Here is a 27,118-nt window from a genome sequence, read left to right on the forward strand (position 1 = left end):
AATCAAGGGTCTCGAAGAATATCCATTTGTGCAGCGACAAAGAGCTACAAAAGAAAGGAAGAGGTGCAATGCAGCAGTTCGTAAGGAGAGATGAGAAAGCTGCTCTAGTAAGCTGGTGTGACAACAAGCAGGTCCTCCTTGTATCAGCATCATCTGGTATCCATCCAGTGGATGTGTGTAAGCGCTGGTCGAAAAAAGAAAAGAAGTACATTGACGTTGAGAGGCCATCTGTAGTTCGTGACTACAATGCTAATATGGGAGGGGTTGACTTGTGCGATAGAATGCTCTCGTACTATGCATCTCGAGCAAAAACAAAAAGGTGGACACTGCGGGTGCTAATGCACCTCTTGGATCTTGCATGTGTAAATTCGTGGCTCCGGTACAAAAGTCAAGCACTACTGGAAGGCACGCCCAGACGGAAAATAACTGAGTACATAGACTTCAAGCTTGAAATCGCACACTCATTGCTGTCTACCAGCACTGCAACGCGGGAACTGCATGGTGACAGTAGTGCATCAGAAGATGAGCCCCCACCCAAGAAACGGGTTGTGCCCTTGCCACCTGTAGTATGCAGAAAAGCCAATGCTGATCATATGCCAGAATTTGTGCCTCTGCACAGTTCAGCACGCTGCAGAAACGAGAATTGTTCAAAAAGAAGTCGTATACGGTGTTCCAAATGTAACATATTCTTGTGTGTCGCTGCTGAAAGGCAGTGTTTTACCGAATTTCACTGTTCTAACCCTTTTGCATAATGTGTCTGCCCACTTCGAGTTTGTTGTATAGTTGTAAGGAGTACCAGTAAAAATTTTATGCTTGTGATTCATCGTTTCAAGTCTGTTTCCAGATGTGCCTGTGTATCGATTTTTTTTTGTGCATAGAGACCCAATGGCAACAGATGTTGCCATTTGAGTACACACTGCTTGCTCAAGGCCCAGTGTATTTGAATTTTTTTTTACATTTCTATATCACCAAAGAGCAAGAAAATTCAGGTGATGCTTCAATACATAATAAACTGACGTCTCGGGTCGGCGAGGTGGTTAAGGTGTCATGGCTGATTACTCAAGCCGGGGAGGGCGTGTGACACTTGAGTTGTGACACTTACCACAGCTGCGGCCGTTGCCCCTGACACATAGTTTGATATTTTCGCTGTTTGAACGCTTCGGATCGCCATGTTTTGTCATTCAGCTACCACCAATGGGCAAGTCTTGGCCAGTTCAAGCGAGGACACGCACGATGTTTCTCGCGTCCGGTTCCATCTGCTAAAATGGCTTATTTATCTCGCTCTCGAGAATACTCTGACGACTCAGACGTTGATGTTACTGGAACAGCTCGAGGGATCTGTGTGTATGATCCATGCGAGTGCCTGTCATATATGAGATCATACTGTTCGCATCTGTGTGCCCGGCAGGATGGTATATCCAGTGATGGGCAGTAGTTCAATTACATGTAGTTGAATTACTAGTTAAATTACTTTTCGAGTAGTTACTTGGTAATTATAACTACTCTGTCATATGTAGTTGCAGGTTGGTAGTTAAATTACATTTTTTGTAGTTAACTACTGTAGTTTAACTACGAAGCCGCGCCCGCGACCTCGTGGTGATCGCGCGAAGCCGTAGCAGACGCCTTAGCCCGAGGCACCCGCTTGGTCGCGGCCGGAGGCAATCCAATCCAAGTATTAGCGTTCTGGGTTGCAGCGAGCATGCGTTCGTTGTTGTTGCAGCATGTTTCACGTTCTTCTTCTTGTCGGCGTTATTGCCTGTGTCACTGTCGGGATGGACTCCTTCGTGATTGAGTACTGCTACAAGAATGTTAAGGTCAAGGAGGGAAGCGCAAACTTCACTGCAGAGTGCCGGTTTTGCCCCTGTCGTACGTTGTCCGGCAGCGTGAGAAGTTCCAGTAAAGTAAGTTCCAGTTTTGTGGACAACACATGCATGCAAGATATGCGTGTTGGATCAACCACGCATGACAAGATTGTGTCAGAGTTTGAGTCGTACCTCTTGGACAAGCGAACAGATACGAAAATTTTGCACACCTACCCTTGTTTGAAAGCATGTTTTGTCAAGTTTAACGCTTCACTGCCCAGTAGTGCAGTTGTTGAAAGGTTGTTTAGCTTAGCTGGCCAGATATTGACACCGAGAAGGTGCAGAATTTCGGACACACTGTTCGAAAAGATGGTGGTGCTGAGATCACTGGCTTCGTCCGCTAAGAATCTGATTCAAGCGTAAGCACAGCCAGCACAAGGCATTGGTGCTTTTGTGATATAATTTGGAAGCTGTGTGCAGAGTCACCGATGCCAGTTCAGTTAGAGCACTGGACTAGTGTTATGTCAGATGAATAGTAATGTGGCATTACAAAGGTGATGGCTTCGCTTAAACTGTAATGCGACTTTGGGCTGAACAGCCAATTTTTCTTAATAGTTCACTATGTTAACACCTCGTTAGTCAACTTGCCCAAAGGAACAGGAAGGCCTGAAAATATTTTCCTTTGTTTTGTTGAATTGCCTTCTGGAAAAATTTGAAGCTCACTGGAGCACTAGAAGAGTTTTGTATCTGCTCTGTACCAATTTATGACCGCAGACAGGTGAGCGCTTTGGGACTCAGGGGCACCAGGATGGTGTGAACGCATTACGAATGTACATCGAATTAAATTACTTCAACCGATATTGCTGTCTATTATTACTTATTAGTGACACCTTTATTGTTCTTACAGCCATTTTCCACAAAGTAGTTGGAAAAGTAATTGAAACTACTTTGTAGTAATTACAAATATAGTTTAATTACTTTTTGCAAGATGTAGTTAATTAGTAATTGCAATTACTTTTAAGGGAAGTAGTTAGTAGTTGTAGTTAAACTACCTCATGAGTAGTTACTGCCCATCACTGGGTATATCATGTGTGGGCACCCTCCGGTGAAGCACGGACGTATCGGTAAGTTCTTTGGGATTTCTTTTCTTTTCGGAACGACGAACGCAATGAAATCATGTAAACACAGGAAGGCTGGAGGATAAACTTGAGCCAAGTGTGCCTCGTTGTCTGTGTCCCTGTCCCGCTGACGAACGCGAGCACACTTTTGGAAACCACCTTGCTTTCCCTAAAGTATTAGGAAACACCTAATTTTATGCATGTGATATTGTTCCCCAAGCAGACAATCACATCCGCGCGTCTGCACCTCGTGCGCGACGCGTATTATTCCGCGTAATAAGAGTCCCTCACTAGTGCACATTCAAATCGGTGCGCCATAATTCCTTGACATCCGAAATGGCAAGTTACAGCGATGGAGAAAAATTGAAAGGTTCTTGAGTAGCTCCCGAGAATGGAGCGGGCTGTTTTTCTGCTTACTTCATTGCGCCGTTTCTTCCAATTACGTTCTGTATTTCGTTTGTCTTAAAGTATCTCTTTTTTAAAGGTACTGTAAAGCAGTAGACAAGCATGATATGCCGGTGATGTGACTTGAGACTTTGTTGCTTCTAAATACCATATGCGGAACCATATGGCCGACAACGCGCTATAAATATTTTCAATTTGCCATGCAAGATGTGGCGTAGTGGAGCGGTGCGACGCCTGGTGTCAAACAACCCCCTGTACAGCGGGCACTGAAAATTGGTATTACACACTATGACACCGGAACTTCGTTATTTTAGTAACCATATTATTAGTTTTCCTGTTTACCTATGCATTCTGAAACCCCTGTTAACAGTTTAACCTGTTAACCCCTGTTTTTGCGGAGTAACTCAGTGCTGGCCGTTGTTCGATGGGGGCTCTCCCTACTTCTCTGCTGCGCCTGCGCGCTCCTTTTGTTCGCGGCCCCTTTCGAACGAACTCTCTCTGTGAACCTCTGTGAACAAACAAGTCCCGACGCTGTCTGGCTTCTTGAACGTCTGACACATTTTTTTCAACGGCTCAGCATTTCATTTCGCTTATTCGTTTATCCTCAGATGTGGATCGTTGTGTGGATCGCAGGGGCGGATTTTATGGTGGATTGTTATGTCTGGCCCACTGTTATACGCATACAATGTGGTTGCCGCCGTATGTGTCAGAAGTACGGATTCATTTCGAATACCTAGTACAGTGTTGCCCGTAATCTTTAATTGTAATTTTCAAATTAACTGCACCGTCGATTGGAATGAAACTTGCACAGTTTTTGTCCTGGTGGCTTGGACTATCGAATAGCCACACTAAATGACATTTGATCGGTGCTGCTTTACAGTACCTTTAATGTGTCGTGATCTAAACTGGCCATTTATGCTTAGGGTCTGTAGAATCCCTATTAGGAAATTTCAGAATAGCGTGTGAGTCGCCAACGCAAACAGAAATGAAACTCCTTTCTAATTATTCAGTTACCATGCTTCCCTTCAGGACATCCCTGTATTTCGAGATGCATTTCGAGCAACGACTGCCATCTTAGAAGGGGTTCTACGGATTCATCCACCAGGAGGGTCTTGAACTCTGTGCTCGCCGATTACCTCGCAGTGTGTCTATTCTGAAATAAAATGTTTTTCTTTTCATGTGACCCCTAGCATGTGAGCGTGCCTTCCACATACATCCGGTGCCAGCGTCCGCTGCACGTTTCACCCATCTCTGAGGTCTCTACAGCCACATTCTGAGGGGCCTCTTGCATAAAAGTTAAGTAGCTGTCTCACGCTCAATCGTACGCCTTGGCGCCTTCCCCTGTGTGCTCGTGTGGGCGCGCACTCAATGCATTACCAAGATTGTCGAGATTGGGATTGAGACAACACACTCAACTTTTATGCAAATGGCTATGTCGTGACCACGAGGGCAACGTCACGACTGACGCCGTGGGGGAATGTCCGTCCTGTGCCGACACCATATATCTCAACGTGCCTGAGGAAAACCCAGCAAAAACCCCAAACAGCACAGTCGGCACCTCTGTGAGGCCGACAACGGAGAGCCCTTTCACCAGCACCACCAACACCATCGTGACCACGGCACCACCTGCACTCTAAACACAGAGCTTCATCGCATAGCACGACGACGGCCAACCATTGTACAGATCGATGTCTTTATCACTGTTGATTTGTTGAAAACGGGAGGGTAAGCCTTATCGAGACACTTAACATAACTGCATAAGTGTCCCAAATGGGCGTGCGCTCCTGTTTTCAGCTAATCAACAGTGTTAAATGTGCATCATTCTGTACCATTGTTGGCCTTCGGCGTGCTATGCGGTGGAGCTCTTTTTTTAGAATGCGTGACCTTGCTCGTGACACTTGCTGTCAGAGCTCTCGTGACACATGCTTCAAAAAGCAAAAGGCAACAAAAAGCGTCTGAAAGTGACATTGAGCAAAGCGTCATTTTTTTGCAAAAAAGTGACGCTTGCAACGCGTCACAAAAGTGTCACCGTTTTTGAGTGTAGTTTCCTTGTTTGTTTGTTTGTTTCAAGGATTGGTCCATAGTTCATCGCTCAAATGCCATCTTCTAGAATCTGGTTTCTGCCGCATTGAGCACTATGATACTCTGCCAGTTCATATTTACAAAATGAGTTTTATTTCACAGAACATTTGCAGACAGGAATCGCGTAGTATGTAGTCATTGCTGGAATGACAAAGGTCAATACAATACGGTGCATAAATATAGGGACACTCCATCAAAATGGAGGTATCAATTCATAGTAGCGGTCTTAGGGTTCCAAACGTGTTTTATCAGACCCGGCATGGCTGAAAATGACATAAGGCATCCACCCATCCATCCAACCAATCTCCATGGAGCGAATGTCCTGCGACAAAGCGGCGAACTGCGTCCAGCGTCAGACGCCCTGCGCAAGGCGTCAAAAATGTGGGCGTTCGCGGGTGGTCGTGCCAGATATTTTCACCCAGCGTCCCATAATACCGGAAGGGTCCGTTGCGGATGAATGCGAACCGGCCAATCAAAGCTCAGTTCAGCTACGAGGTTGTGCCACCTATATGTCTCGCTGCCTTGTCGTCTGCTCTCTGCCGAGCCTACTGGACCGCTAGAACGCCAGGCATTCTCTGCAAAGCAGTGACGTCACTAGGGGTGTGTGGTTCGCATCGGGTGACGCCACGGAAGGGGGTGACGCGAGGCACCAGTACTGCCGCTGGCTCTCCTCCTTTGCGGCGCGATGACGCAAAAAATATGGGAAGCCCTCATGAAGCGAGCACATGTATTTTTGTTTCTGCGTGTGGCATAAAATTGGTATTTATCGTGTGCCGCCTGATATGGAGCCTGGTTCATAGTGTGTTACGACGTACAGTCGCAAATTTTTATTCAACACTACTCGACACCGTTTTTATTATGTATGTTATGAGCGGCGACGAAAAAGTTGGCCGCTGGCAAGCGCTGTACTAAGCGGACGCATAAAATCGACCGCCTTTCTGTATAATAAATCGCAGAGTTTCATCAACGGCTGTTGATGTATCACTTTTTCAGACAGTTATTGGATTTAGTGCATTTTTTTCTAACGGCTGAGTTCACGAAGTTCTCGCTTTGTGCTCTGGCAACAGTGACATCAGAGCAAGGCTCCCCGACGCCGTCCGCTGATTCGTAGCATGACGCTGGTGCCAGCGAACAACTGGCGGCGTAACGGCAGTCTGCTGCGCGAACTTCGTCGCAAAAAATTCGATCCATGCAGGTTGGGCTTAACAGATTCGTTTTACGTAATTTTTTGAACCCCATGGGTATTTTGACCAGGTGCAGAAACATTGGAACAGTTGGGGTTCTAGAAGAAACATTACATAATCTAATACTGTGTTCCGCCCCTATGTGATGTAACAACGTCGAGGAGGCGCTGAGGAGCGCTGCCGATGAGGTTTCGGATTGTGGGACTATTGATATACTCCTATGCATAGGGACTGCGGGGGGGCGCGGGGGCCCTTGCCCCCCCCCCCCCCGGAACATGAACGGGGGGGGGGCGCCGCCTCCCCCGGGAAGTCCCGCTAAGAGATTGACCTTTGGGGCTCGGCGCGCCCGGGTCAAAAGAGCGAAGAGGCACGAACCCCCCAAAAAATGCATCTTGCAATTTGTAAAATACGTATCCGCCCACCATACTCATTATCACAGTAGAAGGTGAGGCGAAGAAACATAGACGATGACATAACACATAGCCTGAATTTCGCCCAAAGCAATCAGATCAATGTAACGAAGCAGTCGAAAAGGTACCACCAGCTGCCAGTGAGGTGTAACGGTAGGATCTTCGGAACGCATATCCGTTGGGAGCGGGTTCAACTCCCGCTGCTCCATTTCATTGACCATATTCATTATATTGCGCGCATTTCGGGTCAAACACCGAGGATTCAATGCATTTTGTTCCCTTTGCAGTCAGTTTTCAAAGGCCTAATGCCTTCAGTTGTGCACATGTTCACTGTTTACGTTCTCTCTGTTTTTTCTTTTTTCTGTTCTTCCTTCCTCTTATTTTTATACCAGTTCTGCATACATCATAGGATCCCGCCAGAGTGTGTGATTTTTCAGCTTTAGTTTTGTGTTCTTCATTTTCCTTTTCCTTTTCTTTCCTTCTTTCTGTTTTCTTTTGCTTTCTTCTTGTCTTTGCCTTTTTTGTCTTTCCCCTTTCACTTTCATTTTGAATAACAAGCCGACATCCATCTGGCTTAACTTTCCTTTCTTTTTTTTTCTTAATAAACATATCCCCCCCCCCCCCGGGAAAATGAAAACTCTCCGCCTCTGCTCCTATGCGCACGCTAAACCGTGCTTGAGCACGTTGTAAGTATCATACTGGCGACCGCTGGCGTAGATCTTCTGGTCGATTTCCCAGGGGCTTTCTACTGGGTAAGGTCAGGACTACAGGCCGGCCAAGGCAGCACGTTAACTTGGTCAGCCGCCAACCATGCTCGGGAAGACTGGGTGACGTATACTGCAGCGAAGGAACGGCGGAAGATGGGCTTGGAGGACAGCTTAGTAGCACGCTGTGACCATCCGACAACCAATGTAGACGATAGTGGGTACGTCCAAGCAGCAGAAGGAGCCCCAGATCACCACTACCACCACTGAAATTCCGCTTGGAGAGCTGGAGAGTCTACTTGATGGAGATCCCTCCATTAGTTACGGTCACCATCAGGACCGTCCAGGTTGAATTTCTTCCTATCACTGAAGGTGACATGAAGCATGAAAATTGGGAAAATTACCTGCGGCATGTTTGTTCTGTTGGTGCTCATCTTCTAGCGGCCGAACTAAACTGGAGCGATCCGTGTGCTCGGAACCGACCTTCACTGCTTTGCGGACGATGTTTTTCTTCCTATGAATGGAACTGGGAGGGCAGTTGGCGCGTTGACCTGGTTTGGTGAGAAGGTGCTGTTGGAGATGGAGCCCTCCTATCCGGGCCTCACTATGAGTAGTCAGCTTTTTTTAATCTTCCGGGACTGAACTGTCCATTGTAACGGGTTTTGGAGACGCGGTTGATGCAGTTTACAGAATGATCGAATCGGGCGGAGATGCGGAGTAGACCCAGCCTGGCTTCACAAAAAGCAAGGTCTTGCGGTTGCTCCTTCTCGCCGAGACGGCGTCTAGAGAGCATTCTTGTGCAGGAAGATGCACTTGACTTAGCCAGGCTTTTATGCACCCTATTTGGGTTGTAACGCTTGAGGCACATTTCCGTTGTGCGTACCTATATATTTTTGCACCAGGTAAAGACTATTAAAGCAGAAAAAATATCTGAAACAAGTACGCGTAAAAGAGAAAGTTGCTTTGTATGTTTTCCAACCATGCTGAATCTGATAAAACAGGTTTTAAAGTGCGAAACCCCGACGGGGACGCGATACCGTCATTTTAAAGGGTTTCCCGATATTCATGAAAACTGTACTGCATACGAACCGATGTAACCGATTGCACAAGAATTAAGGGCAACACACTATCATAAAGGATGTACGAATATTGTTTGGAGTATTTAAAAAAAAATTGCACTTTGGTAAGCGTCACCCTTGTAGTCGGTCACAAGCTATTTTCAACGGAGTGGCGAAAACCGCAATTACAGAATGTCAAAATGAGCGCAAAAAAAAAAAAAAAAACTCATTTGTTACCCCCTTGTTTCATGTTGCTGCCTGATACCATAGTCTGCTTTCCTGCTCCTAAAATTGGTAATTTTCACAGCGTGAGCAGTAAGGAGTCAAATGAGAGTAATGGAAGGGAAAAAAAAAATGTAAGGACACCCATTCTCACTTTCTGTTGCTGCAACATATGGTTTCTGCGGCAAAGTTTAGAGGTAAAATTACTGTAACTATTCTTATCCAAGTGCTGTTTAGGGTGATGATGTCTTTTATTTTTTCATGTTGCGAAAACTTGCGGGGTTTAGTGCTCGTGACTAAGTATGAGGGTGGAACGACAACTAAATGGGGACACATATGGCGACAGCAAGACCATAGACTCCTGGCACATGCTGAAGGTAGGTTCACGATAAGCAGGAATGGTTCTGAAACGCTGTGAAGCTTTGTTCCAACGGCAGTCTCATAGAGTATGACTTTGTGACTGATTTACTGGGCGATGGTTACAAGTTGCGTTCATTAAAAAGTTTGCGTGAATATTCGAATCGTGGTAACCAGGAGAAAGACTGGTGACGAGAATAAATAAATCTCTATATACAATGAGAGGGACAGAACTGTCTGGCGATGGGGATTTCTATCTAGAAATGATTGCTTCTCGAACACCTTACGTACATCACGCGCAGTAGAGTAGCCAGAAAAACATTTGTGAGGGGTTCTACGGAAACCTATGGGGAAGAGGAGTTCACTCTCGTTTCCCATCGTAAGTACGTAGAAGAGCAATGTGCAAGTATCCGACGAGGGAGATTCACAATAGAAAGCAGACGGTTGAGAGCATCTAAATTTTAATGAGACGAGACTTTCGTGCAGACGGCTGCACTGCTTCAGGTCTAACATAAAGTTACAAACATCCAGAATATGTAACATCAGGTTACAAAAACATCTGGAATATATTAGTGTAGACATTCTGATACAGACATTATTACATATAGGTAATGCCTTATATATTCTGGATGTTTGTAACTTGATGTTAGACCTGCAGCCTTCTGGTCGAAAGTCTCGTCTCGAATTTAGATGCTCTCAACCGTCTTCTTTCGCGTTACCCTTCCCTCAAATACACTACCAAGGGTACGATTTGGGGGAGGGGTGGAAGCCCCGAAACCCCCCTCTGGCTACACCAGTGATCACGAGGAGCCTTCCTGGGGTGCGTTTTTGCTGCATTGTGCCGTGGTTTGTTCGTTTGCATAAAGAATTGCGATAACGATAAGCGGAGCAATAGAGAGTTTTAGCAAACCGTTGATAACGTGGCTTGCGTCGAACCGTATCAACCGGAACCAATCGGTGGATAAGATTCTGAGTCACACACAACTGCGATTGGTTCTGTTAAACACGATAACCTTACCAACGGTTTGCTAAAACTGTCCAATAATTGCCGTATCGTAGCGCACGATATCCTAATAAAAAAAAACATTGATCAGTTGCGTTCGTGGGATCAACAATGCTGGCTCCTTGCGAATACAGCATGTGTTTGGAAGTTATAACTTTGTCTTTGGAGTCCCTGCTCTCTGGTGCATGTCATGCTTGTTTTCAGGTGATGACGCTTCCATGCTTGATTTCAAGTCGTTAGAACTTAGTTTCTCTACGACACAAGCTCCTATGGCGTCGCCCAGGACGTTGATTGCTGTTCTGAAACGGTCTCTGGAAAAGAACCATATAAGATTACGGAACACATCCTGACATAAGAAATTTTGGGACGAGCCGGGAATGCACATCAGGGGTTGTTATGGGTGACACTAAAGCTAAATGTCAGACGCCGAAAATAGCTTATCATACAAAATGCCTCGCACGGGGCAAAAAGGCATTCGTAGCGCAGCAGTTTATATTACATACTGTAGAGCACTGCAGAGGCCACATTCTTATACCCGGCCCGAACACGGCCTTTCTTTGATTTACCCGTTCGAGCCCTGTCCTACGACTCCATACCCGGCCCGGCCCGGCCCAAGCCCGAGCAGTTTCTAGGCTACCCGGCCGGCAGAGCCCGGCCCAGTGAGGCGGGAGGTAAATGTCGACCGTGGCTCACAAAAAAAGCGGTTACACAAGTTGGAGCCCGATCTAGGACCGGCAATGTACGTTCCCGGCCCGGACCCATAATGTGAAACTCGAGCCCGGTCCAAGCCCGCATAGAGAAGACTTGACCCGGCCCGGCCCGGCCCGGCTCAGCGCACGGGTTGGGCCTGGCTTTCGGGCGAGTCCGAGCCCGTGCAGTGCTCTCATAAGGTCAGACCTTTTCGGGTTATACACGATTCCTTGAAATTATTCCCTCCCAAATCAGTTTAGAACCGATTCGGGTTAGACCATATTTCTCCCCGAACTCCAATCACGTATCAGGTTGCATCACGCGCGCTCTTGAGTATCAAATTCTATGGATGCGTGGTTTAGATATTATTTAAGTGCAACGATAAAGCATGCGAAGCACATTTGATGTTACAGCTACATGTGGCGCTTGCCAGCATAAATTGTGAGGTATGTAGGTGTAGGTGTTTGACCATCTGCGGGCTGCTTGCTTGACAGAAGGCAAAAAGTAACCCGATAACACACGAATGTATCAGCAGCACCAGATTTCACTTCGAATTCCAGATTTAGAAATAGCACCTGATTTTCCATCCCGTGTCCGGGAAAGGCAGTTAACCCGAAAAAGTCATATCCGCGCAGGTCTGTGGCTTCACTTAGTGAGTCATCTATGGCACAGCAAGAGCGCATAGTTATTTGCCTGCGTTACGTACGGCAGCTCACGTCGACTTGAAGAGAATACGCGACTGTTGGTGCCATGAAACTCTTGACGAGCGTTCTACAAAACTAACGCATAAGGGTGACACATAAACCAGTTATGAACGAGAACATGTAGAAGGGGAAATTTAAGTCTTGTCCGCATACTTTTTCTGCGCGACATCGAGAAGTACAGCATCCAAAAATGACAAGACTCATATTATAGAACTCGTGACTTACAAGAACCAGTCTACGACGATAATGAGCGTGATATCATCAGCTGGTAAGCCAACCGCGTTAAGAACCATTACCATAGTGACGAGACCAGCTTGCGGAATTCCAGCAGCGCCAATACTAGCTGCTGTAGCTGTGACACTGCAAGGTACAAGGGAACGTAGTATGCGTCATACATAATGAGATTGAGTAGGTACCTGATGGCAATGACCTTTCCGATGTCCATGGGCACGTCGCGAACCTGCGCAATAAAGATGGCGGCTACTGCTTCGTAGAGGGCCGTACCGTCCATGTTGATGGTAGCGCCAATGGGGATGCAGAAACGGACCACCCTCGGATCCAGCTTCACTTTATCTTCGAGTGCCGAAATGGTGACTGGAAGCGTTGCTGAACTGAACGATACCAATGTGAGAGCGTATACGACCGACAGAAGGGATTTACCTAGAAGCCGTTCCAAAAGCCGTAGTGATAGCCTGCAGCATGTCTAGAAGAAAGCCGAAGGGATGTCGGCGCATAATGACTGTGTAGATGACAGGAAGGACGACAAAGCCGTGCAACAGGAGACCAGTAAGCACAGTGATGGTATACATGCCCACTTGACCAGCCACTACGCTGAAGTCATCCATCTCAAGCATTTTTGCCAAGACTAAAAACATGACACCTACGGGAGAAAACCTGAAACGTCATACAACATGAGATAAATATATTTCAGTAACGGCATGCTCTCTTAAAGCTTAGTTCGGACGAACACTTTTAACCACAGTGCTGAATAGTACAGAGCTAGATTACACCAACAATGGTCCTATGATGGATCCGTTTCCACGACAAGTATCTCAGAATAACAATGCGAATATTCAGTGCCCCTCCGTATATGCGGAACGGTGCATTTCTGCCCTTCGTTAATTGCGTCAACTACATGTGGATAGTTTTTAATCCGCCGGAGGGGACTGGGGCACAATGCTTCCGGCTTCCCGTCACAAAGGTTTTAGGCTACCGGGTACTTTGCCCCCGCTTCATGCACACAGGCCGAGCGGGGTGCCTGGAATTCCACGTCGTGAGGAAAATATTTACTAGAATGCCCTTCTTTATCATGGGAAGTTCGTTTCTCCTGTGCTGCTCTACGACAAGTTATTCTTGGCTTTTGTAGATTCGATTTCCTGGATGCGTTGCGACAGTTCGTCCCAAGTTATTCCAGATAATCCAAAAGACTGTCACCTGCACTGATGTGGACCTGGATTCGAAGTTTTACAGCAAAGGGGCTAATAAACATAGCGTAGATAACCGACACCGCGAATATCGAAACTCATCCGGCTCCGACATCACAGCACGTGTCTCCGCCAGCAAGGCAGCCCAAGAGTGGCCACGTGCTCAGGATTACCTATGGGGACGGCCGTAGCCCTTGCGCCTCTGATGTCAGAGCATGACGCGTACATGTGTAGCAGCCAGAAGCTCCCATTGATACAATGGTTCAGGAAAAATGGGAGGCCTCCACCCCAAGCGGCACAATGTACTGAAAGTCGAGTGCAATAGGGGTGGACGGTCTGTGTCTTATCAATGTTCTTTAGTTTCACGAGTCTGTTCAAGGCCTTCCACCTACCCGTCCACCCCTATTGCACGCGACTTTCAGTTCATTGTGCTGCTTGGGACGTGATATCCAGGAGCCATTCACAATGCTTTTCGATACGCCGCGCGGGAAAAAGCAAGTGCAGGTCCATGGTGTAGTGCGCATGCGCAGACCGACCAGGTTTCCTATCTCCTCAACGTTCTCTCCTCGGGTTTGTCGCCTGCTCTCGCTCCGCCAACTTCGCGCACTTTCTTTCCGCGCTAGCTATAGTAACGTCCGTGTGCCGAAAAATTGGAAGAATGAAAAGCGATGGAGGTTTATGAATCAAATTTATTTGTCTTAATAAATTAGCTAACAAAAGTAACATTACACACATATGCCATATAAGAGGCTTCACTGGAGCACTACGTGTTTCAACACTGAAGCAAGTCACAGTCCACATATCCAAGTTTTCTAGAACCGCTGTGCCAGGTGTGTCGTTGTCGACGATGGCTGTGGGAACATTGAAAAAAAAAAGTGTACATCATGGACGACTCTGGAAGAAGAAAATGACTGTACTGTTTATGAATAGTATTTAGCAAGAAAATGTTAAGAAAGTGCTTCAGATACGAAGGAGCCAATACTTTGAGCCCATAATGTTTTACTGGGCCCATTCCTCAACATTGCCATTGGATTGTTAATGGGTGTGGTTAACGATCGGAATGTCAATCGACAGCTTAGTCACAGCGAAAGGGAAGAAGAGAAGTAGAGCGTCAGCAGAAGGCTTCTGCAGATGCTCTGTTTCTTCCCTTTGTTACTGAGCTATCAATTGACGGTCCAACCGTTAAAAACCAGGGTGTCGGAGCCAACCGAAAACCGGAACCGAAAACCGAAAAAAAACGCTATTTTGGTGCGAACCGGAACGGAATCGAAACCGTATACATTTTTTTCGCTCAGGAGGGAAACCGAAAAATAATTTAACGGTTTTCGGTCCAAGAAAAAACTTCGCCGATTTGGACTACGGATAGGCGAATGAGACGTCGTGTGCTCTGAAGCCATGTCATGGATACTATACGAGGGTTACGGTTACGATGGAATGTATGTCGGTATATAGTATGACCCTTAGGCTCCCTTTTTAATGGTTTATCGTTCGCGAACGCACACAGACTTCGAGGTACATGTGACTCTCTAGCAATGTGCCGTAGTGTTCGTTTTAATTTGATCCCCCCAAACTCTCCTCAACTAAACAACAAGGGGGCTGCATAACAGCTTCTTTATCGGTAATGTCGCGCAACGCGTCCCTTGTTTGAGAGCAGCTAAGTTGAATACATTGACGTATACGCGAGGGCAAGCCCGTGCAAAGTGGCAACTCTTTTGTGGACAGGACACCAAGAAAATAAAACGGAGCCGTCGAGCGCGTTTGTGAGTGAAGGTGTTCCTCGATTTGCGTCGTACTCGTACGGTGGTGCTTGCTGGCTAGACAGTTGCAACAGACATTCGGATGGGACGCAATCGCTCCAACCCAGCAAGAAAGTACTTTATGTATGACATCACGACAAACAAGTCAGTTTGTAGCATGCGCTTCAAGAAATGAGAAAGCCCATTTGAACAGACACCAACCTACAGGAACCAGGAGCTACCAATTTCACAGCTGTCTATTAATATTAAATACCATGTATGCTGAATAAACGGGTTTACATTTTGTAACATTGATTTTTTTTTTTTTTTTGTGGGGATGAGTATTCCCAGCAGAAGCGGAACCGGTTAAAAACCGGTATGAACCGTTATTTTTTTGCTCCGGAGCAGAACCGGTACCGGATCGTTTATGATATAACCGGAACGAAAACCGGAACGAAAAACGTTTCGGTTCGACACCCTGTTAAAAACACCCATTAACAATCCAAAGCCAATGATAAGCAATGATAGCATCATAAACAATGATAACTTCCTCATTCCCCTAACACTTCTATGCAGAACAGCAAGAAAGCTCTACATCTGCATAGTACGATCTTGTGTGAATCTCTCATGAACATTACTTAACCTGATAGCATTTTAGCACCTCTTCATTTCTCTTTATATGTTACATATTAATCTGGTGTACTTAATATTAAATACATCTATACAGAATATGCGGAGGGCTATACATGCAAAACACTGATTCAAGCAAGACAATAAGCAGAAAGGGTCTACAACCCTTTTACTTTCATTTACGCCAGGTCAGCAGAGGATCCACTGCTCTGCTCAGAGCTTTTGTACTGTTTTACCAGGACTCAGTTTGCCCGTAGCAGGCACAGTAGAAACAACGCGGTATGAAATATGCAGTACCGTGTGTAAACCAGTGCCGTGCGAATATTCGAATTTTTCGAATATCGAAGCGAATACTTATATGTTCGATTCAAATTCCGAACCCAATGCGAATTTCGGTATTCAAATTGCGAATAGAATCGAATGCCTCTTCCATACCGAATATGTCGAATATCGAAGCGAATACTTATATGTTCGATTCGAATTCCGAACCGAATGCGAATTTCGGTATTCAAATTGCGAATAGAATGGAATGCCTCTTCCATACCGAATATATTCGAATAGTTGCCGCGCAAAAAGCCACGCACGGACAACTAGTTCATTTACAGCGAAACCGCCAGAGACACTGTCTAAGCGCAAAACGAGGTGGCACAGCACTCTGCTTCATCCTCGTTTTGTCTTTGAGTGTGTGCTTTGTTGAGCGCATAGCGCACAGAATGTCCACTATCATGGTGGCGCAGAACAGGGTGCCAGCGGTACAACAATCTTGCAACGGGGCACGAAAATGTGTTTCTATTCTAACCACCCAAGTAGCGACTATTTTCCATCGGTGGCCTTACCGTGACATCTAGAAGGAAGAGTCTTCTGCCGGACGAGGTAGCAGCTAGTGTTTCTGCACGGCAACACCACCTTCTAAATGCATACCGACAGATTTGGCGCTTGTATACCGCTGCAAATTAAAATGTATCTGTTTAACAGAGACACTTTTTAAGTGCACATCCTTAAGTCAAAAGGAGATGGCACAGCATTCTGCTTCATTCTCACTTTTTCTTGGGGTTTGTGCTTTGTTGAGCGCACAGCGCACAGTCCACTGTCACGGTGGCGCCTTACAGCGTGCCAGCTGCAAATTAAAATATATCTGTTCTCTGCTTACGTTTCTGTACGTTTGTACCTTATTTACACTCCGCATATGCGTGCAAACTGTTCGATTTTGCAACTACACGCTTCGTAGTCGCTTTTCAAACCACTATTCGTACGGGTCTATTTATAAGCACTCAAAAGTCGCCCTACCAGCACTGGACAGCTTGGGCCATCGTCAGTAGTGCGCTGGTAGACAACGTTTGAGTACGTGACATCAGAAGGTCACGTGGAACGCGATGCCCTCCCGTCAGGGTACGAGCCTCACCACTAAAAGCCATGTGCAAAGCCAGTGAAGTCTCAGGATAGAAAGGATAGCAAGCCTCCCCTTGGCTAACCTTCCCTACCCCTTAATCAACAACAACGAACGAACGAAGTACAAGAGTAGAAATGCGGGGTAGTTGGTAACTGTACATAATGATAAACGGAACTCAGCCAGGGACACGGACGAGGAAGTGCACAAACGAACTGGTCCTCTCAGCGCCAGTTAAGTTAATAACTCTTTGTGGTAAGGTGAATGGTTCTCCGACAGAAAGGGGCTGCCAGATTTCGCAATGAATGCCTCGGTTGAATGCCGGCAGAATGTGGTATATCGCATTCCGTTAACATGCGGGAGGGTTTACATAGGCCAGACTGGGCGCTGCATTGACACTAGACTGAACGAACATAGGGCGTTGGTCCGGAGCACAACTCCATCAGGACACCTGGCTCTTCACTGCAAGACCTGTGGGTGCTCCCCGCTATTGAATAATACCACAATAGAGGGTGGGTTCAAAACGTGCGTTGCTCGGGAAATTCTGGAGACCTTCTTAATCACAATGTCAGAGGAAGATCACTGTGTTAGCACACCGTCATTGTCACTCTTATCAGCCGAAATGGAATATCTTGTAACGTGCCCGGATCGCAACCATCATGTGTTGAGCAGGTAGTTTTTCTGTTTTGCTATTGTGATAAGGTGTTGTCACATTCCTTGTGTCTTGTTTTTGTGTTTAAATGTGTGTTGCAAGTAGACTTCTGTTAGTTGAGAGTCAGCAGTTCGTTTGTGCACTTCCTCGTCCGTGTCCCTGGTTGCGTTCCGTTTATCATTATGAATGAAGTACAGAAGTGAATATATATGAAGTGAAGCCGTTGCGTACCTGTGCACTGCTGACGATGGCCCAATAAGCCCGAAACGGCCGTCCAGTGCTGGTATGGTGACGTTTGAGTACTTAAAGAATACTTCACTGGTTTCGCACAGGGCTTTCAGTGGTGGGGCTCTCACCCTGACCGGAGAACGTCACGTTCTACGTGACCTTCTGACGCCACCCACTCAAACGTTGCCTACCTGCGCACTGCTGACGATGGCCCAATAATCTCGAGACAGCTCTCTAGTGCTGGTATGGCGATGTTTGAGTACATATAAGCACATACGCTACGTGCAGCTTTGGCTTCCTTATTCTCTCCATCTGTAAACTTGATCTTGCCTTCCTCGAGTTGCACGCTCAATATGCAATGACAAGTCTCTCCCAAGCAGCACAATGTACTGAAAGTCGAGTGCAATGGGGGTGGACAGGTAGGTGGAAGGCCCTGAACAGACCCGTGAAACTAAAGAACATTGATAAGACACATACCATCCACCCCCATTACACACGACTTTCAGTACATTGTGCTGCTTGGCATAAGAAAGCATAAGAAATTTGCATGATGAATACAGATATAAATATATCTGTATTCATCATGCAAGTTTATTGTGCTTTCTTTTGCTCTCTTGAAAATGGCCTGCCTGCAGCGCTTCTTCAGCGTTAAGTGGTACTGCATGCGCAAGACACCAAACATATAAATTAATTTTGTCATGCCACATCACAAACTGGTTCAGAACTAGACTGCTTTAAGATCTGCAGCAAGTTCACTTGATGTTTTTCTTGTGCAATAGGTCGCCAACATTTTCCCAAAATGTCGTCTCAAGTTTCTGCTAATATTAGAAGAAGGCACTTGAAGCGGCACAGGTTTGCTCTTTACTTCCCAAAGACAGAAACATACAAGAGGGGTCCTGAAGATCACCCTTTGTTCCTTTGGGGGTCACCCTCTGTTCTGCTGTTGGATGCTTTAAGAAACAATCCAACCAGGTGTCCTGCATATGCGAAGTGCGCATCTGGATCAGCAGGACCAATGTCAGAGGATGTATCTGATGTGTCACAAATCACACTCTGGCACTGCTTCCTCTGGTGTAATAGATACCGCAGAAGAAACAGGCATGTGTTTCAGTTTCTTGAGGATGGCTCAGCTCAGAAGCCTCGCAGTTACCTTTACGCGCCGCACTGCTTGTCAAAGTCAATTTTGCTTGTCAATGTATACTTCAATCCAGCAACAAACTGAAACGCATTTGGTGTTTCATTGCTCCCATTCCTGTTCTGGTTTTCCTTAGAATGAATATTCTGTTAACTGCTAGCATTTCATTCAATAGGCCAATTGTTTGTAGAGGCAGCATACTGATAAAAGACTACATACTACATGAACACACTGAAGGAGGAGCTACCACAAGTGACTCAGAGCGTGTTAGCACCTCCTTCAAGTATTGTAACAAAAAGCAGGTTAAATAAGAAACAAAGAAATGTTGAATAGCACACTCACCAGGTAGCGACTGTAGGTCTAGGGTGACAGTGCTTGGTGTATTCCACACTCTGCTGCAAAGGTCTGAAAAATAAATAAATAAATAAACGCATGCAGGACTTGGGAAGAAAATGTTATGGCAAGCAAAAACACCAAAGCACAAAGCACCTGCAGAGGTAGTGGTGGTTGTGGTAGATCGTGAGTCTAAACGTAAGTCTTAAACATACATACACGCGTAAAGTGGAACAACTCACATCGTCGTGAAACTATCGGGCAAGCTGTTCTCAGCCCAACTCTGGCACGAGATGGAATTCAGTGTGAAATGCTTGCCGCACAACAGCCTATTATTGAGAGCTGAGTCTGATGCGTCATTCAGCTAAGAGCGTTGTGTAAAGGCAATCCATGCTGATCTCCTATATAAACACGAAAGCATACGTGTCACAAAGGTTCGTAGATCACAGTAGATGAATACCTGCTACGTGAGAGACAACTACTATAACAAGCACATATAATCTGATTAGTAATAACATGAGTCGTGATAACCTGATGAAGTGCAGGCGTTGCACGAAAGTCTTGTTCATTTTAAGTTTAATATTGTAATACAGCGTTCCTACCCGTTTTACCTTCCCTCAGTGTAATCAGCGGCATCCGAACTGTACAAATTATGGCACTGCACTATGAGACGCCTGAAACGTTAGTGAGCGACTTTGTTTCCTTCTGTAGAAAGTAACTAAACTAGTCTTACCGTCGATGGGAAATCGGAAGAAGGAATGCCGACTTCCACACGAACGATTTCCACATCCTTTGGTGGTGCAAGGATTTCCTGGGATATCCCGCTCCTTTCCATTGTTCGGATGATGATGAGATGGATCTGTCATTCTGTGTTGGCATCGGAAGTGCACGGTAGTTCGCCACAATCTATACCGGAAACACTAGAAGCCACCGAAACTACCCGCCAGCGTCTAGCGTCCGCGAACACGGAGACCAACGGGCGGAGCGGATACAACAGACAGAGGAGGCACAGTAAGCCGGTTTCGCCGCCGCGCAAATAGTGTCGCCACTGGCATTTCCCGCCAAATTCCGGCTATTTACTTTCCATTGGCTCCGGTCTCCCACGTGACCCTTCTCGATCATGATTGGCTGAGGCTCATTTAACCGGTGGATTCGCCCGCGTTCGTTTCTCCGAGGCGCCGACCCGTCTGACCGTTGTGTAGCTCGCGTCTGCCTATGTGAGCAGGCGGTGATTTCGTTTCGTGGATTTCGAAGATCTTCGAGCCATGGATGAACGCCTGAATGAAAGGTAAGCAGACAAACGTATGATGCATGTCAGTGATCAGACGTTTAATACTGTCGCCTAACTGTGTGCACCTTGCCCCGTATTACATCACTTTCTGCCGGTTAACAGTCATGATCTGGTTGATGATTCTGCGTGGCGTTGCTTCTTGCGTTTTGTTCCGCTGTTTGAATGTGTCTGATGCTTAATACACTGGTATGCATGAAAAGCAAAACAGCGTGCATCGCGTACGCAGGGCTCCTCCAATTTTGGCATTAGTCGACATTAGACGCGTAACGTTGGCATGTCTTATAGAGCGTATTCAGCCAATTAACGTTGCCTGTGCTCCCCTTTACCATATCATTAGCAGGTTCCTTTGTTTTTTGTTTTTTCATTCAGACACGGACAGCTGTTCGTGGCCCTGCGATCCGCGAGCATGTGGCCCCTGTCACCAGAAAATTCGACAGTTGTGCTGGGATGAAGCGGATGGCTTCTGCGACTCATCACGTGCTATAGATATGTATAATAATATCTACTTTCTCCAAACCGAATAGGTTCCCTTAAGGATTGTATAATATGATAGTCACGCTTTCTGTTGCTCGGCGCTATTTATTATCTGTTTATTCTGCAGTATTCTGTAATAATCGTGTAGATTTACTTGCATTCAAATGTTGCTTCTTGTGTATATGTTTACCGTGTCAATAAATTTGTACATGTGAATTCCTTCGTCTTCTGGATTTTCATTTTCTGCTTCCCGATAATATTAGCAGATGACCTGGCGAAGCGCTCGGAACAGGGGGGGGGGGGAGGAGATGAGTGAGAGGGTGTGGAGAGGGCACGCAGCGCACACGCGCAGTTCGATCAGCCAGCGCGCGCTCTTTGGCGCCGTTTTCCGGCTATTTTGTCGTGATTCGTTACGGATGATCACGTGGTCAAGGGGGGCGGTGGTTTTCGTGGCGAAACTGTGGAAGCTACAGCTGCACTCCACTGCAACAGACAAGCAAAAGCCAGGAGACAGGAGACGCGCGCATGCGCGACTGGTCACCTCTCTTCTCAGTCAAATGATTCGCACTCAATTAGCGCGAACACTGACATCAGTTCTTAAAGGCCAATGAGCAAGAATGAATTTAACGCAACGAATATGACCTATTCTCTGTATTTGCGCCAGTGGCGGCATTGTTTTCGAAGCGGCGATTTCGGCTGAGCTTCCGGCGGCTCTACAGCTCGCGTCAAAGTTAACTTGAACGCCGCTCCAGCCTGCGAAACGGAAAGAGAGCCATCCTGGCAGAGTCAAGCATTAAAACAACGCCTTCGTAACGATGGTCACCCCTCTACCTGGAATGAGGTGACCGAAACACGTTCCGCCGTTATTTCTTCTAAGCACCAGCAGGAATGACATTCAAGTTAACTCTGATGCGAGGTGTACGTGTGCTCAAGGGCTCATACCTCGCAATGTAGGACACGTAGAAAAATACTATGGCGAATTCCGCTGGTCGTTTTAGTGCAGAAAACGTTGCGCTGGTGCGAGCGTGCATGTTTCACTGGTCGTTCCAGTGCAATGTGTGCCGTGTTTCGCTGGTCGTCTGAGTGTGACTCACACTGACGATTGTAACAGCGGTGCAGCTTTCGCCACACAGTGAATATCTGCGGTGTGGACCGGAACACGGCACTCATTTCCGCCTCCCTCGTCCGCCGCCGCCACCTTCCTTTCACTGGCATTTCGAACTTCCCAGCGGTCGACAAAGACGGCTACCGCGGAATCGTTCGAGTCTCTGCAGGTGTTCGACGATGAACTGTCGACACTTGCACCGCCTATCATGTTCGGCTGGGCGAACCGGTGTAAGCTGCACCGACACGATTTTGCTACACCGAGCCTACTCCAGCACGCTACACTATGCTACACTAAAACGACCAGCGGAATTCTCAATAATATTTTCCCTCAATGCTCTGGCATACAGTACAATGTGTGCATCATGTAATGAACAACATCTGTTAAGGTGTCGCGACCCCCTTTAAGTACATCTGAGCCAGTGAAGATGACTTACCAGACGACGACCTTGGTGATCATCATCATAGCGTCTGAAAGAGCGGTGAAGAAATCTAGCAACGGTCTTCCGGTTTGGCCCATCTTCCCCAATGCCGCTCCCAGGGCGATGCTGAACACAATCAGACCCAGGATGTTGGTTCCAGAATCTTGCACCGTCTTGAAATCCCATTCGTACATCGATGCTGAACAAAAAAGTTGAACTTGGCATTTTTCGTACTCAATGCACTTGCGCGCACAAAGAGCATGAAATGTTTCAACGAATTAACTCAGGAGAACTGTGCGCTTACATAAGTTTTACTGGGCATGCAAGAATAGTGAGTTTTCGGAAGACATTCACGATACCTTAGTGTACAAACAAACTGTACAAACAGTGTACCAAGTAATGCAAAGCTGATGGCCCATCTCGTATATCCCGATTTTACACACTGTCACCGAGTATGGGTACCGCTTAATAAGCCTGATTGTTCCTTTGCCAGAACAAAGGCGTTCGTCACATAGGAAGTGCTCGTCTCCTATACTCTACGCAGCCCCGTTTTCGGAAGTTCAGCATATTTAAAGGAAGACTTCGAAAGAAAATCGATTGCAGGCTTCTGTTACTATTACGATTATTGAATTATATGTTTCGAACGCAGTTACGGAATATCTCGACTGAAAACGGTGCAGACGTCACAAAAATGATTTTTGAAATGTGAGGAGCGGTCGCTCTGAGCCGCCTCTGGAAGGATGTATCGCAAGCAACACTGGGCGGCCGTTCAGCGTGTACGGAGGTGTTGTGTCAAAACTTGCGCCAAAAAGTTGACTTCTACGTCAAGTATTGCTTATCTTCGCTTCCCGAATGATGAAACGCGTCCCGTGAGTGGGAGGCAGCGCTCTGAAAGACTGGAATGAGTGGAATGATTCGACACAGAGTAGAATATGTACCGGATTTCGACATGAGAGCGCGTCTGATGCAGGAGCTAGGAGTCTTCCAAGAAAGTGTTGCCGAGTCACGCTGTATCTACACTTTTCTCGAGTGCCCCTATGCCAACTAAACGGGGCGCGTACGCAAAAAGAAGACTGAAAGAGGAATGCAATATACAAGGTGATGCTGATATTAGCTCCTTTGGTAATCGAGAGAAGTCTGATATAACAAAAATATATAGATTATAGATGAGGCTCTGAAGGGAGTCTCATCATATGCGACGAACACACGTGCAACGAGGTTGCTGTTCGCGTACACCTATGACTCTGAAGAAACTTCCCCGTGCCCCGCCCAGTCAGACGAAAAGGGTACAGGGTCGTAATGACCTGAACCCATGACGGAACACTGCTCCTAAACCGCTACGACCCGCGGCGACACACGTGTACTTCTGCTGCTTCTGCATACCCCGTAACGTCATGCGTTGCCTTCGTACGGGCGCCCTGGGAAAGGGTAATTTTGGCCTGCTCCTCCCCCGACTGTGGTTTCGGTTTAGATTAACTGATATTTCCGCATAATACATCGCGTAAAAGGGAAACCATGCCCATAGCCGGTATTTCGGTGCCAATATGTACCAAAAGCGTCCTGCAACAATTTTTTTTTTTTCAAATATCGTTCCGATGTCTCCCTTTAAAGCGCAGTTTCGTCGATATTTCATTGCAAAAGTTTCCGTTCCAAATAACAAGGTTTGTTTCTAACGCAGAATTGTTGCACATTTTAAGTTTTGTAGTTAAGATAATTCGTAATGACCGAAAAAAAATCTAATTTTATCGACAGCAACGCTCGCAAACCCGTAAACACTGTGCAGTGACGCCACGTTACTCGGCTGCACGGCTAGAGCCGTTGCTATTTCCAATACAATCCAGTGCCATCCGATCCGATGTGTCGGAATGCCATGTTTTGTTCGAGGAATGGGTGCTGTTTAACCCTTTAATGCATACAGTTAACCTGCATGGGAGGACTCACTACGAGCAGTTCTTGCTCACGTGTGTTGCGACTTCCCGCGCTACGCGCACCCTCTAGACATGGTGCACTCACAGTTTCGTATCAGAGCCGTGAGAGCGCTAGTGACACAGCAATAATTACGCTAAAGCTTGCGTTTTCTAGTAATCGAGGTGGAAGAAAGCATCGCGGTGCACTGGATAAATGCTGGGATGCTTTTTGCTGCTTGGGAATATAACGTGCTCAATCTGACCTGCGACAGAGAGGTATGTCGTGATGATGAACGATGGACCCATGGTGACGTTCGCTGGTTGACGAGCACTTACAGCAAATAATCAACTTACGTAGGCTAAAAAGTTAGCTCCTTATTGCCATCCACTCTAGGAGTGGCAGAGACTCTCCTATATCCTGTCGACTAGACCACAAAATGTGGCCGCCGGGATTTTCATATTAGGAGGGTTTTCGTGGGAGGGAGGTCTCCTAGGGGCACTGTGACGCCCATATCTGCCGTTTTTTTTTAATTTTTGCTTTTCTTGGAGTGATTTTTAGGGTGCTGCAAAATATTGGGGTATATTTGGGGGTTGTGGGGGGAGGGTTCTGGGAAAATTCATGACTGGCTGGATCTGGCTGCGGATGAGAGGGCTAACATTGGCTTGTGTTAATGGGTACCCCGCAACCATTCTGCTATCGCGACATAGCAGGCAAGGCAACATGGCGACCGCCCCAAATTTCCAATGGAAACTGCTACTTGCTACTTTTCTCGAAAACAAGGTACGGCATGCGGTAAAGAATATGCACTTCTGGCACAGTTTTTTGCCATCTTCCGAAATACTACACTGGCTTCGGTTTCGCAATACTGGTGGAGGTGCACTCGAATCGCCCGGGCTGCACAGATAGCAAATCTCAACAGTTACCGTTTAACAATGACTCATACCGCGTCAATTAAGCAAAACACTTCCGTTTCACTAAAGTTGACCAATTTCACAGCGAGGTTGACTTCTTACTCTTTGTGCCGTAATAACAATCCTTCTAACACTGTACGCTCTCAGGGCTAACTGCGACTCATAGTTGATCTCACTAAGACTAGCATTCCTTAATAATCCACGAGACCAAATAATGTCATCACTGAAGTCACTTTCCCCTCGTTCAGCAAGGACATGTTTCTTTAGGAGGACCATATCTATGTTGACTACAATCTGTTCTCTATTTGATTGCGTAGTTATGTTGTAGACTGTACATGCGTGCAGGTTTGGCAGTCATATTATATTTTGTTTGTTTGTACTAGCACTTTTGTATCTCTGCTGTATTTCCACAGTATGTGCCATCTTTTCGTTGTTCTGTTTTTGCTGTATGTCAAGCTGCTACTTTGTAGCTTTTTATCTGCAGCTCTCACCAAGCTGTCGGTTGTATAAAGCTTATCAGAGCCGTACCGAAAACGAGCTAAACCAAGCGCGCAATAGCGTATCCAGTAAAATATTTGGGCAAGTGTTCCACGGGAACTCTGCATACGGGAGAGAATTTCACCGTCGTTTTCCTGTGTACTGCCAAAAATAATTTTCACGGGATTTGAACTACCCCCCGGCTATACGCCACTGCTATCGTGCTGGTCCTTTGACATGGCTGACATCACATTCCCGAGCCAGGAACAGCCTGGACGCATTCTTTTCTCATATATTTCGTCGCGTGCCTCCCACGTACCCAACCTCACTATCGTTCGCAAGCTAGTAGGAGCTATTTCTTTATGTGCGTGAACCACAAGCTCTAGGCCGGCATCACGAACAAAAAACGAATTTATCTTTCGGTACTATGACAACGTTGGTGACCGTTGTATACTTTTGTAAGTATTTAAAAAATTCGCTAAGATTTTTCTGTGGAGATTAACATTTAGAACAAAACATTTTACTCGTCGTGTCCGGTAAAATTCCACACATTCTTTGCCAGAATAAGTGTAATCGACTTACTGTTAGTAGAGTTCTCCGGCTTGATGACTATCGTAGAGAACTGCAAAGATAGCCATAATGGTAACTTTTTTTTTTACGATAAATGCTGTTTAGTATACGGGAGGAAAGTACTCTTATGTTCTCCGAAATCTAACATATGAGCAGAGTAAGATGTATTCACATTCTGAAGCTTTGAGGAAGTTTTCTTCTTATTACCAACTACATTGCACAGTGCACACGGTGAACTGAATGTCATTTCAGCGAATGAATTTGAGATTGTGTGAAGTCGACCATTACCATATCAAATATGATTAAACTCCTAAAACACATTCCTGCCGGTAATATCAAATAGTGACCAGAATTTATCACTACATTGCAGTCTTTTTACTGCACCTTTGACATCGAAAGTACGAAGCTCGTGCCAGAGCAAAAGCGAATGAGCGAATGATGCGGTAAGTCAATACTTTAAAAGCAATAAAAACCCCGTGCCGGGAAACAAACAAAAAGACGACACAACAGCTCTGTTGTGTCGTCTTTTTGTTTGTTTCCCGGCACGGGTTTTTTTATTGCTTTTAAAGTATGAACTACCGAATAGCCCAATTTTTAACCATTTTCAGCAAGTCATCGCCATTTTCGCGTAATGTCATAACATCGTACCGGTTGACCTTAGCACGAGGGTTTCATGTCATCCATATTTATTTCTAGA

The 27,118-nt window shown here is 46.2% G+C and overlaps 1 protein-coding gene and 1 long non-coding RNA gene across 8 annotated transcripts in view; both read right to left on the bottom strand.

Moving 5' to 3' along the window:
- Positions 1–5,477: 5,477 nt before the first annotated feature.
- LOC135391379 (excitatory amino acid transporter 3-like) overlaps positions 5,478–27,118 on the bottom strand; it is a 78,795-nt gene continuing 57,154 nt past the window's right edge. For all 6 annotated transcript variants that reach the window (XM_064621639.1, XM_064621637.1, XM_064621636.1 and 3 more), the window contains exons 5-10: positions 26,434–26,473; positions 22,571–22,754; positions 12,400–12,633; positions 12,156–12,350; positions 11,965–12,099; positions 5,478–10,656 (exon numbers count right to left, since the gene is read on the bottom strand). In XM_064621639.1, the coding sequence (XP_064477709.1) occupies positions 10,494–10,656; positions 11,965–12,099; positions 12,156–12,350; positions 12,400–12,633; positions 22,571–22,754; positions 26,434–26,473 (951 nt within the window). In that variant the 3' untranslated portion in view covers positions 5,478–10,493. The remainder of the gene's footprint in view (positions 10,657–11,964; positions 12,100–12,155; positions 12,351–12,399; positions 12,634–22,570; positions 22,755–26,433; positions 26,474–27,118) is intronic.
- LOC135391381 (uncharacterized) lies at positions 12,656–22,557 on the bottom strand. 2 transcript variants are annotated; one of them, XR_010421912.1, is made up of 5 exons: positions 19,507–22,557; positions 19,274–19,336; positions 16,571–16,646; positions 16,366–16,475; positions 12,656–14,014 (listed from the first exon to the last, which is right to left on the bottom strand). It is a non-coding gene; the product is annotated as an uncharacterized LOC135391381 (long non-coding RNA). The 2 variants fall into 2 exon arrangements; XR_010421913.1 differs by having other exon boundaries at positions 12,656–14,057.

The sequence above is a fragment of the Ornithodoros turicata genome, chromosome 4 (genome assembly GCF_037126465.1).
Source record: "Ornithodoros turicata isolate Travis chromosome 4, ASM3712646v1, whole genome shotgun sequence".
Lineage (NCBI taxonomy): Eukaryota > Metazoa > Arthropoda > Arachnida > Ixodida > Argasidae > Ornithodoros > Ornithodoros turicata.